Source organism: Seriola lalandi, unplaced genomic scaffold (genome assembly GCF_002814215.2).
Source record: "Seriola lalandi dorsalis isolate HSWRI2012SDOR001 ecotype SW California unplaced genomic scaffold, Sedor1 jcf7180002054940, whole genome shotgun sequence".
NCBI classification, from domain to species: Eukaryota; Metazoa; Chordata; class Actinopteri; order Carangiformes; family Carangidae; genus Seriola; species Seriola lalandi.
Window position 1 is genome coordinate 111575 of NW_019525491.1, and position 12644 is coordinate 124218.

The 12644-nt window shown below is 44.7% G+C and overlaps 1 protein-coding gene across 10 annotated transcripts in view; it reads right to left on the reverse strand.

Annotated features, from left to right (window-relative positions):
- The window catches only part of LOC111644671 (LIM and calponin homology domains-containing protein 1), an 87551-nt gene that overhangs the window by 8885 nt on the left and 66022 nt on the right, over positions 1 to 12644 (reverse strand). For 4 of the 10 annotated variants that reach the window (XM_087170249.1, XM_023393615.2, XM_087170248.1 and 1 more), the window contains 11 exons: positions 12194 to 12472; positions 9686 to 10066; positions 8308 to 8343; positions 5946 to 6072; positions 5434 to 5591; positions 3647 to 4127; positions 1776 to 2093; positions 1165 to 1267; positions 917 to 1020; positions 726 to 831; positions 112 to 186 (listed from right to left, as the gene is read on the reverse strand). In XM_087170249.1, coding sequence (XP_087026375.1) covers positions 112 to 186; positions 726 to 831; positions 917 to 1020; positions 1165 to 1267; positions 1776 to 2093; positions 3647 to 4127; positions 5434 to 5591; positions 5946 to 6072; positions 8308 to 8343; positions 9686 to 10066; positions 12194 to 12472 — 2168 coding nt within the window. The remainder of the gene's footprint in view (positions 1 to 111; positions 187 to 725; positions 832 to 916; positions 1021 to 1164; positions 1268 to 1775; positions 2094 to 3646; positions 4128 to 5433; positions 5592 to 5945; positions 6073 to 8307; positions 8344 to 9685; positions 10067 to 12193; positions 12473 to 12644) is intronic. The other 6 variants (XM_087170252.1, XM_087170251.1, XM_087170250.1 and 3 more) reach the window with 5 other exon arrangements.

Here is a 12644-nt window from a genome sequence, read left to right on the forward strand (position 1 = left end):
GGGGGGGCACAACAGCTGTTGTGTAGCTCTTGCAGAAATGGCAGGGAGACCCTGTGCATTCACCACCGGGGGGGCTCACCACGAGCTCCGCCGATAAATGTGAGGGTTTACCTGGTGGAGCGAAGAACTCCCAACGTAACTTAGGGTTGCTGGTTGCCAGCGGAGACCTGACACTGTTTGCAAACTCTAAAGCGAAATAAAAAAAATATGTGGGTGGAAGGAAAAGAGGGAATGAGGGAAGGTAAGAAGGAAGGGAGGAAGGAAGGGAGGGAGGGAGGGAGGGATAGAAAGATGTCAAAATCAGGTGTTGGAATGGACATTGAGAGAATTAGAGAGGTCAAATTGGGGGAAGGGTTTCACAGTAACGCTCCAGTGTGGACTCTAAGAGGATAAGCAGTTTTTGGAGGTTGTAATTCAGATATAGTAAAAAGTCAGAGCATTTTCCACCAAACTGGAATTTCCAGACAATCCCAACATGAGAGCTAAAACATGGACGGTGAAGCGGGGCTGTGTGCAGGTTGTCAAAATGGGCCGATCAGGGTCACAAATCAACGACAGCCCCTTTGACTCTGATTCTAACATCTAGCGGTTCAACAGCAAAACAGAAAAAGTGCAAAAAGTGAAAAACCCAGCAGGAGGATTCTGCTAATCCAACTCAGAAAACGAGGAGATGTATGGAAAAGAAGCTGCTGGCTCGGTTACTCGGCTGTGAGTAGTTCACTGACCTGCCGTCGTTTCCCGCGGCGGGTGATACCCAGACGATCCTGGTGCGGGTAAGCTCGGTACGTTCTCTCTTCTCCGTGACAGCTCCTGGGGAGTGGGGACAGTTGTCTGCGGGGAGATTCACAGATTAGATCAACGACGGGCGGGTGATGCGTGTTTTGGTGGCTGAGGTTTATATTAGTTCCGTCTTCACCTGTAAAGTCACCGGCTGACTTTGCTGCGTGCCGACGCCCGACTGGAGAAGACTGGAGATGCTTTGATCAGATGGTTCAGCCTTTTCTTGTTCTTGTTTGGCTTCTGAAAAAACACACAAACAACACAACTTTATCACCGATGTTCATCAAATCAAATGAAAAGTTAAAGACACTTTGCTTTGACATGCACACAACCCGTAATGACAAGTCTGCGAGTAACCACAAGGTGTCAGCGTGCCGTTCAGACCTGAAGCTGGTGCTGGTTGAGCTGCAGCAGACTTTTTCTCCTCGGGAGCAGCTGCTGTCTGGACTCCAGCCTTCCCAAAGCTTTCCTCCGGCTTCTGCAGTTCCTGTACAGGCCGCAAATTATTCCACATTTAGTCACCAGTGCATAAAACGTGTAAAAAAGAAAAAAGATTTCAGTTCAAGATAAACTTATTAAATAACTTCTACAGAGGAAAGGAATGTGTGTCTGGATGTAGTATTTTAGATACAGATTGTAGCCGTACTAAACAATGTATGCACATGAGGGCAGACAGGAAGTGGTTTGGGTTTGATATAAACAAAGCAGGGCTGTCTGCTGCTGTGACTCCAGAGAACTAATTTCATTTACAGAGAAATATAAGTAGGACACTGCAAGATATTACTGTGAGTCTGTGCTACAAAATCCACAACGGGTCCCAACGAATCACCGTTTGGCTACGAACTCGGCCTGGCTGTATCCTGTCAATAAAACACTTTATTTTGACAGGGAGTTTACAGACTAATGCTCAACTAATGTTCAACAATGTCAACAGTTAATTAACCATTTAATGGTTAGGCTCAGGGAAACTGTTAAACACTCTCTGTCATCCTCACCGTTGGGAGCGAGGTGGGCCGACTCGGTGGGGTCGAATGCTCTGCGACTTTCTTCTCTTCTCTGACGTCCTCAGCCGCTGCTTCACTGGCGCCTCGTACCTCCTCCTTGGCCTTCGTTGACGCCAGGCTTCCTCCCGCGGGGGAGGCGTGTGGACTGTGTGCGGGTGACGCCGCTGAGGAGCGAGCGTCTACTGTGCTGTTACTGGTTTTGGAAGGGGATGCCTGGAAATGAGGAGGTGATTCCCTTCCTTGACTCTCAGGTGTGGTGGGAACATCGTCGCTTCCTATGTTGCCGTTGATTCGAAGCAAACCGTCCGCCTGGATCAGAGGACGACACAGTTAACAGTGATAAATAATTTCACACAAGTCCAGACAATACTTAAATCAATAATATGACTGAAATCCATGAACGTTTCTAACTTTTTCCGTACACCAGTGAATATTTCCTGCCCTACATTTACCAATTTCTGATATTTAAGCTTCTAGATTCTTTATTATTATTTGTGGAAAGGAGAACAACTCCTATTTACTCAAGGACCAAAGTTCAGGCAACATATCTGCATCTATAAACGTGCAAGAAACTAAACAAACAAACAAAAAAAAGCATGCACAGAATATCAAAACAGGAAACTGCAGTTGCTTAATACTGTGTGTGAATGACATCAGAATCAGAATCAGCTTTATAAGTCAAGTATGTTTGTGCACACAAGGAATTTGACTCCAGTTACAAATGTCTCTCAATGTGCAAAGTACCAATAACCACATCCAGGGAGGTACATGTGGACTTGAGAGCAAAAACAAGGACGACAAAGCTGAACAAAGAGAAATAAACATAAACATGTGACTTGAAATTGTGTGTGAACGATAAGTTAAAGATTCTGCACCTTAATTTTATGAAAAAATAAAAATACTAAAGCCCAATGAGAGCTCTCACTTGTGGTCATCACCGGCCTCTCATCTCCGTTTGTTATCAGCTTTTCATCCAGCTCACGACACCGTGCCGGCCTCTGTGACAAAGAGCCACTAACACATGTGTGAGGATCTCCTGGCGAGCCGTAACTTAAGACACAGCGGTGGAGCTGGGTGAATGCAGCCTCTCAGTTCTGCCCCCCCCCCCCCCCCCCCGCCTTCTCATCCCTACCCCTAGCAGCTTGTGTGGGCCCGCTTTGTCTGCTGGGAGCCCACTTCACATTGAGAGGACCCTACTTGTCAACTTCTTAAGTCAATAGGGAACAGAGGGCTCCATTCAAAGCCGGGCTCCACTCAGACTCCTGACAAGACATTCCAGAAAAGTGCTCTGCTCCATTTGGTCTGATAATAACCCGCCCCTCCCTCTCCGCCACGCCAAAACATAAGATCTCATTTTGAATATTTCCATTTGGAATTTTTTTTTTTTTTTTTTCCAGAAGAAAAAGGAAATGGATCCCGTTGAAAGTACTTTGAGCTAAATTGAAACATTACATGCTTCTTCATGTGTTTTCCCAGAAACCGGTCGGCTCGTCACCATGGCGGCTCTGTGGCATTCTCATGTAAATGCCAAGAGAGCCGGAGGGGAATTCACCCACCGGCCGGCACGGAGCGCAGCCAGCACTGGGAAGTAACCGCATGCAAAGTGGTGGAGACCTCAACCATGTGCACTGCAGATCCCTGGCGGTCACACTCACCGAAGCTCAATCATTTAATTCATCTAATAAGAAACTTAGGTTAAAATAGGTCGCACTTCACCATGACAACCAGGCATCTGAAAACACATGGCTGTAATCCCAGATGTTCTCACAGCGCCACATGCTTTCATTGTTATTGTTTGGTGAAGTGATGTCATAACGCTGCTAATGTGAGCGGGTTACTCTGTGCCTCAGGGTCAAACTCACCTTGCTGGGCCGCGGTTCAGCCGCTGTGGATCGGGTCTCAAAGTAAGGCTTGGGTGTCAGCAAAGGCACCGGTTTGGGCGACAGGGCTCGGGTGGATGGCGGCTCGGATGAGCGGGAGCGAATCTGAGGCCGCTGGTGCGAGGACAAGTCTTTGGGAAACTCCTCGATCCGCGCCTCCAGCGTGGACGTGAACTTTGGAGCCGGAGCCGACTGCTGGCGCAGATACCTCAGGGGCCCATTGGGGTCCACGTCGAAGGGGTCTGGGGTCGTCGGGGAGGCGGCGAGGGAGAGAGGGAAGGGCGAGCAGGGGAAGGAGGGGTCAGCGGAGATGCTGCGATCCAGGAGCTTCGGCAGCTGCAGGCGTTCCAGGACCGCTTCACTGATGGAGAAACGCTGGGCGTAGCGCTGGAGGATGACTGACGCCTCCTCCGGGGATCTGGCTCTCCTGTAGGCGTCTCGCAGCTCCTCCTCACGGCGCTCCCTAGTAGACACGAGGAGAGGAGGTGCAGAAAGGATAAAACTTTCAAATGTGAAACAACTAATATAATACAGTTTGATTTGCTACTTTCTATTAGCACTTCATTTAATATTTATTATTTTTGATTTAAACACATAATACAGTCAATATCACGGTCCAAAGGACATGAGCTTAATACCTACAGGAAATAACCAGGTGGATAAAATGCACAGAAACAGCCACCGTGGACAAAGAAACAGCGGTTGAAAAGTAATTTTTGCTTAGGAAGGTTCCCAACTGAGTGAAATGACCCGGAAGTATCTAAGTGTCAGCCACGATAAGAGCTGATCCAATTCTCTCAAGGATAAGGAAATGAGCTCTAGTGCTTCCTATCTTATCTCCTTTAGCATAAGAAACACTGAGCCTTCCTTTACGAAAGGAAAGGAGAAAATGCCGTCCCACAATTCCTTGCTGCACCAACGTTTAAAACAATTGCACAATTGTAGTTTTACAGCAGCAGACCCACATAAACGTAGAAACAACAGAGCTACTATACGTTTGTGACACTAGCCAAAACTTATGGAAATAGCTCACTGCACTAAAAAAGATATTTTCTCTACTTAACAAAGCATATAAAACTATATATGGCCTATTTATGCCTAAATATAATTCATCCTGGCCTGGTACTCAGTTGAATTATTATTGTCTACTTGTATATTTCTTTCATGTTATCTTATTTCAACATATCGATTGTGTTTGTTTTTGTGTCTGTGGTGAGGAAAGCAGTGGCCTGTAAATCGTCTGTGTTATAAATAAAGTTGGTTTAAAAAAGAAGAAGTGATCGTGCAGCCGGATTCTCTCAGCACCGTTGTTCCCTTATGAATTCTCCTTCCCCTCATGACGTTTTGCGTCGAGGTCGAGGAAAAGGAGAAGAGATTATTTTGACTTTTCGACGGCAGCCATTGAATCCAAAGAGACAAACTGATTCACCAGCTAAGTGAGAAGCGCAGAGCAATATTACCAAGAGGTCACAAGATATCATCATAAAATCAACCACTAAAAAAACGTTACACAGTTATCCATCACAAGAACAGATCTATTATTTATACCTCTACTATTACTCATGTAGATATTCTCTGTCTTCTCCTGTTTCTCTGTGGGAGACCTACTTAACTGAGCTCCAGGAGGAGTCGCTGTCACCTTCGTGCCTGCTAACAGGAGTGAGACCTCCTTTTCCTCGACTCTAATGAGTCTAGTTCTGCACATGCACGTCTGGCTTTTTAGTGGAATACTACTTAAGACAAACGCTGTTACTGTGCATTTCACATACTTGTCCTCCACTATCTCTCTGTACGTCTTGATGCTTCTCCTCCTGTGGGAGGGGCAGGTGTCTCCCGACATCAGCCGCTCCATCATCTTCCTCTCCTCCTCCTTCTTGATCAGATCCTGGGAAATACTCCTCCTTCGATTTTTCCATCGGGCCAGGTCCTGACACGCACAAGCAGATTTCAAGTGTGTCAGTTCCACATGAAGCAAAGCGAGAGGGTTCGGTTGAGCAGCGGCGTGAGACCTGGAGCGCTGCTGGGGCCCTAGAAAAACTGATTTAAGTGGTTTAACTGGGGCAGAGGAAGATATTACTGGAGTTAATGCTTCGGCCTGCAGGCGCTGAAAACCACTGCATATAACTGATCAGCTCCTCACACAGTGGAGACAAGAAATACAAACTGTGCAGATTAGACACAAACCTCATGGGATTTAAAAAACTATAAAATATATGAGAAAAAAACAAAAAAAACCCATCTTAGTCCAAAATAAACAGTCAGACAAATGTGAGACACTCACATCCTGCCAGTGATCCTCCTCTTCCTTCATCCTGTTGTACTGATTGTGCATCAGTTCATGACGCACCTGACTGTGGGGCTGCAAGATGGTATCCTCTTCTCCACGCATGTCGATCATACTCACACTCCTGGAGAGAGAGAGGGAGGGAGGGGAGGGGGAGAGAGGGAGAGAGAGAGAGAGAGAGAGAGAGAGAGGCAAAGAATATGGATGATGAAAAACATGATGTTTATTTTTAAAAGTGAATTAGTCAAGTTAGGTTTTTTAGTTTCTTATGTGTTCATATTGCTGCTGCAGCTGCTAGTCGTTCATAATCAATCAATCAATCACAACTGCAAGTTCAGTGCAGTGTGTTTGCATGTTGGCCTCTGCTTCATACAGTCACACTGTCGGCCTAACCTTTTCCAAGACTCAGCCGTGGTTAAACGGGTTAGTTCATGTCAACAAAACACTGATAAATAATCCTCCCTAGAGGTGACACTCCACTCAAAATCCACGTTTATATACAAGAGTATCAAACAAAACACATCATTCACAAAAGTATTTTGCAGCAGTCCATCATAAGGAAAAGAGACAAAATAAAATGTGACTTTATAAGATGAATAAAAACTGTGCGTCTTCAAAGATGACCTCTTATCACCCAACAGGCATAACTAAGATTTCAGATCCAACACAACATCCCGCCCGTCTTCCCCTCCGACCACATCAAACAGCATTTCTCCCTCCGAGTTATTCCTCCTTAAGTTTGTTCCTTTGTTTGTTTCATGTCACATTCCAACATTTGTTTCAACAGGAAAAAAGCATCAGATAAAACATGTCGGCTTTTTGAAAACATCAGCTGCAGGTAACTGTTGTGAAGCTTTTAGTAAACATTTCGATGCGAGCGCATGAGATGCGGCGACCAGTCTATTATTCATTCAGGCAAAAAGCTGGTTACAGAAGGTTCACACTGATCTTTTGTTTCGGTCAGTAATGTTAAAGCATTCGTTTTTTCAGAGTCTACAAACACAGACGGGAAAGCGCAGCCTCGCTGTTAGGAGCATGCAGCTGGACTGGATGTTCATCACAGAGTTAAGTCGTTTCATTCTTGTTTAAACAATTCCCCTGCTCATAAAGTCATGAGTGTAATAACTGCTCATGTTTAAAGACAGTCAGATGTTTAATGGAGCCCGCTGGTCACTGCGTGGACCAAACACACTTGTAGCAGGAGAGTGTTTTCAACCTGGGAGATGACTGACATCGTATTTCACTGTAAAAAGTTTTGTGCAGTCGTAAAGTTACAGGTGTAATTTGTACACTCTGAAGTGCATGTGCCGATACAATACTACAAACTTGATTTATTTCCTTGCATTCGAGTCATCTCCTGGTCGTGAATCCTCTCTCCGGCTTCAGGAGAAGCTGCACTTTATTTTTTATTTTTTTGTTTTGCATCAGCTTGTAGCAGCAGAGGAGATCACCATGATGGTTTCATGGTCATGTGTGTTTCATAAGGTAAAGAGGTGAGAATGGATGAGAAGATGATTGTGTTACATGAGACATGCAGCTGGCAGAAGCACCGAGGTGATGTCAGAGCAGCGTAGTTCACTAAGTCCTCTCCACAGCGACGGCTGCTGCAGGGAGTAAATCTGATGGATTGTTGCCAGCCAAAAAGTCAAAAAAGCATGTCCACCGAATTTACAGAAAACATATTTTCATGGTGTTTCGTGTTTTGTGAAGGGGGGCACTGTTGATACTGCTAAAATTTAACATGTTATTTTATATTTTTCATGAGAGATGCAAGTAGGAAAAATCTGCTTAATTGGGAGACATTTTTATTGTCCATGTAAAGAAAACTTTTTGGAGAGATCATGTAACAAATGTAGTGATGCCTGTTTTTACTTTGACCTACAGCTCTATGAAATCTGCATAAATTACTGTAGAATTAATATGGATCATTTTTATAAATGAATTTATCTCATACAACTCAACACTTGTGCTGGAGCTGCTACGTCTAAAACACAAATTCGAGTATCAATTATTGACATTCAAAAGAAGATTTCAGTATCATATGAGAGGTTAGGTTGCAAATGTATGAAACACTCTTGTAATTATTCTGCTATTAAGAAATTCTCAACATATTATATATGTTGTAAACTGGCACAAAAATAATGGCTAAACCTTTAAACCTTAAACGTCAGTATGTGAAGTTCTTTAAATGACTTCAACCGTTTGGCAGCTTTTTCTCCACTTGCATAAATAAAAAATAAAATCCAATTCGAACAGTCAGTGAATGATTAAATGACTTATTGAGTGCGGTTTGTTCTGTAGTGCGGAGCAGCGTGGTGCCAGGCAGCTGAGCCTCTGAGTGCTTCAAAAGACAACTTACTGTGAGTCATCTGACACACTATCTGTGTGGCTGAATCTACAGAGGGCAGAGAGCATGGAGAGAGAGAGAGCACAATCACAAATGAACACAGGTACATTCAAGAGAGAAACTCATCATCCACTCGTGAATATTAAAAAACACAGAGATGGGATATTTGATTTGTAGCTAGTGGGTTAACATTTGTGTGTTGTGATCGTGAGGCAGTTATGACAGATTAAATACAGATTACGCACCAGGTAGGGTTGATTAACAGTGTTTTAGATAAACAAGTGTGTCCTGGGGGTTTGTGTGGATGCACAGATGTATTTGTCAGCTCCTGGGTTTCATGATAAACCTCAAACCAGGCACAAGGGGGCAGTCTCATCCAAAAACACAGCCAGAGGACAACAGAAGACAGATTTACTGCAGCACTGCAAACACAACGCTCTGCTGCCGTACAACAGATGCACACGGCATTGACCTTAGCATATTATTAAACGTATTAAAAGTAAGCACATGCATCTCTTATTAGACAGCACTAGAGCAACATCAAGGCCGTGGCTCTTTCTCTCTTTCTGTCTGTGACCGCCACTTGTAGGTTTGGCCTTAACCACAAAGGTCTTCACACACTTCTCTTTTTATTTTTTTTTTATGGAGCCGCCTCTGTGATGTTGGAGGGGTGTGAGAGCAATTGTGGCCTGTGGCTGCTCGCCACAAGAGAAAAAGGAGACTAAATTAAGAGAAGACTCTGTAAATCAAAAGCAGAGAGACTGCTTTCAAAGATGGCTATTTGCCACATGGTACGTTGTAGTAATCCGCCATATGTTTCTTTGTAGGGAGATGTCTGCCTGTGATACACTGCGGTTTACCAATTTCATTATTTATTTTGTTGTGATACGGGGAACTTGTGATTGCTTAATGATGGACCAATTGACTTCATGTACGTTTAGATATGTACATAATGTTTTTTTGTGATATTTTGGTTCAAATTGGATCAAACTCAATTCAGCATCAGCTGGAGTTGTTCCCGTGTCGGGTCTCCTGAAGAGATCAAAGATTTCCAGCTCAGGTCATGCAAAGTTAATCCATGTTCTCAAACTTTTTTTTTTTTCCCTCCAAATTTCTCAAAACCAAAACAAAACAAAAAAAAGAAGAAATTTGAAAGATAAAGAGTTTCCATGCACTCTGTACATTAACAAAAGATTTTTGATCAATTTGCATTCATGTTAAAAAATCTTGTGCGATCTTTAGGTAGTTAATTCATCCATTACTGTCTGAGGTCAAGGTCACATGCTGAGATAAGTATTGAAAAGGATCATGGGAAAAGTAGATCCTGTTAGTTACACGTTGAATTGTTGTAGTTCATTAAAATGTAGTGTAGTTGCTGGACGGAGCTCACGTTGCTGGAAGACCGCTGTCCAACCAGGAAGTCCCTCCCTGCGGGTCGTCACTTTCGCTCAGTGCCCTGCCCTTTCGCCGGGCTGTACCGGTTGTTTCTTTTGAAGTGGTTGCCATGGCAGCAGGCACGGGAAGAAAATGGGAGGGACTCTGGGTGGCGATGCGTTTAGGAGAGGTCAGCGTTCGACGGGCCCGCTTCTCCTCCTGCTCCGCATCTGCCACGAACGGCGCACCAGCGACCGCCTCCTCCCGCTCCGCTGGAGGCGGTTGTCTCCCGGCCGCGTTGACGGGAGCCGATGCAACCGCTGAGGCTGCCGTGGCGTTTCCTGCTAGAGGCGTCGAATGGTGGAAGAGTTCCTCTGAGCACGAGCGAGCTGGAGTACTGCAGAGAGCAAAGCAAACTAAAACGTACTGCCGCCTGGTTATCATCCTACATCATCAGACAGCATTCCTCTCGGCAATCCTACTGGACTTTATTTTCTGAAGACAGTAAATCTGAGAATATAACACAGCATGGTCACAGATCCATTCATAGCAGACTGGATGTGAAAACAGATCCGAGGCAAAGCAAAATGCACTGTTGTTTATCACCCTGTGATGAACAGCTACTTTCTGGGAGGCTTATTATTGGACTGTAAATTCCCAGAGTGCACGGTGGGGAGAGAGAGACTGGCCAGCTGCCGGCCTCAGTCCCAGCCTGCTCAGGGTCAGGGAAGGAAGAAGGCCTCATTTCCTTACATCCTGAGGGTGGGTCGCATGTTCATGTTCCCTGCCAGTGTGAGTGTGAGTGTGTTTATGTGTTTGTGGACGCAGTTTTTTTTCCACCACTAGTTTGGTCAAGGAAAGGTCAAGTGCAAATTAAAAGGTTACTGGAGGGCTATCAATTGTGCTTTCTTGGATCCTGCTTGTTCTATTTCTTGATTTAGATTTTTATCATTTCAAAAATGCATAATTGTAGATATTTTTCTTCCACTCAGCCAAATCTCTGGTTGGACTAATGAGCAATATTTTCCTCCCAAATGTTAAGACGACTGCTGGCATCTCTGCTCAAGATAAGAAACACAGTTAACAGCTAATACACAAACCACCGCAGGGCTGGATGCGAGCTCCACTCTTCCATCCAAACAAACTGAAACAAACATCTCAGCATGTTTTGCTCACGAAAAGGATGTTACAACAACAACTTTCCCGACACAGCTCAAAACACAGCTATGTCGGTGTGTAGAGGTGGCAACACTAAAACGCACAAACTCCTGCCTCTGTTTTTTCTCTGGAAAAATGCAAGCTGTTACTAAAGAAGCTCCTATCAAAGCCCTTATAAACATAGAAATCCCCCTTCTTCCTTGGAGCGCAGCAACACACACAAGTCTGATTTGTACCAAGGATTCTTTTCACTCCCTTGAAACGCTGACAATCCAATCAATGCTGTAACATCGGTGCCAGAAAATGCTGGAAACTGGGGGTGTGACTGTAATAACTCCTCCAACAGGCCTGTGAATGAAGCGTCTGGCTTGACGAGGAAATAACACAGGATAAGGCTGGATTGTGAAATAACAAAACTGACATTTTTTGTCTAACACTGGACTTCTGAGCTGTAAAATATACGACAGCATTGTGTCTTGACAGCTCATAATCCTCACCTTGTTACCTGACAGCGTGCTGTAAAATGTGCGGCCCTGAGGCAGACCTCGCGTTCCTCTTGCTAACTCACTGTTCACTCACTCGGGATAAGAGCGGCAGTGGAAACGATGATCAGGTAGCGGCAGCGCCCAAAAGAGCGAAGCGGCCGGATGGAAAAGACCTGCTATTTTCTACCACAGAAACAGTCGTGATGAAAACTGTTCACACTGAAGTCAGTGGATTTCCTCCCTGATGGGAACATTTGTTTTGGGACAGACGTGCAGGCCGGAGTCTGAGAGGCAGTGATGCAGCAGAAACAGAGATTTCGTCTTTTTCTTCCTTGTCAAAACCTGGTGCCTACATTACCCACAATGCAACTTCAACAGCAACAGTTTGCTTGGAGCATCGGGTGTGCTAGCAGCTAATGTAGCCTCAAACCATTAGCCTCAAGCAGAGAAGAGGAGCAGCTAAAGAGATGTAGTTAGCTCACGTCTTTCTAACTGGACAATCCCAGATTTTTTTTTTTACTCTCAGACTTGTAGTCTTTTGCATCATGTGACATCATCATTACACACAGCACTGCATCACTCTGGAGCCACAAAAGGCTTATTTTTCACTTATTAAGTAGGAACTTCTTGATGTGTAAAATTGATTTACTTTCCCCTTCGGAAGCAACAAGCAAAAACTCAAAAACATTATCAACTATTTCTCATTAGAAAAACATAAACTGGTAATTTAAAATTCTACAAGACTCTAGGATCAGCGTTTAGATTTGGTAGATTTACAGGAACTACGAATGAGACATGATTATAAAAAGCTCAGTAAAAAAGGGAACTGGGCTGATGCCTTCAGGTACAGAGAAAAAAAAAACATGAATTAAGGTGAAGACCTTTGCTCTGAGGTGACCGTCAGGTGAGTTACAGTCTCCGTGGGGGACTCTGCATGGGGCGGGGGGAGGCTACAGGGCAGAGGCTCACTGCTCCTCCTCATGCTCGCTGAGTGGGTCTCAATGCAAGGTCTGGATGCAGTCTCCTCCCCCTCCTCCTCCTCCTCATCCTCCTCCTCATCCTCCTCAACACTCTGATGCTCCTGCTGAATCTGTGTCTGGGGTTCAAGGGGCGGGGTGGGGGATGGACTTGGGGCGTCTAAGCTAGGGATCTCATTTGGACTGTTACGTCACCCATTCACACACACACACACACACAGACACACACACACACACACACACACACACACAAAGTGCACAGGGAAGGAAGATGTGATTGCATTGCAGCAACAATGCATTAGCAACAGTGACATGAGGATAATCACAAGATGTTTGAAAACACACAAATGTGGTG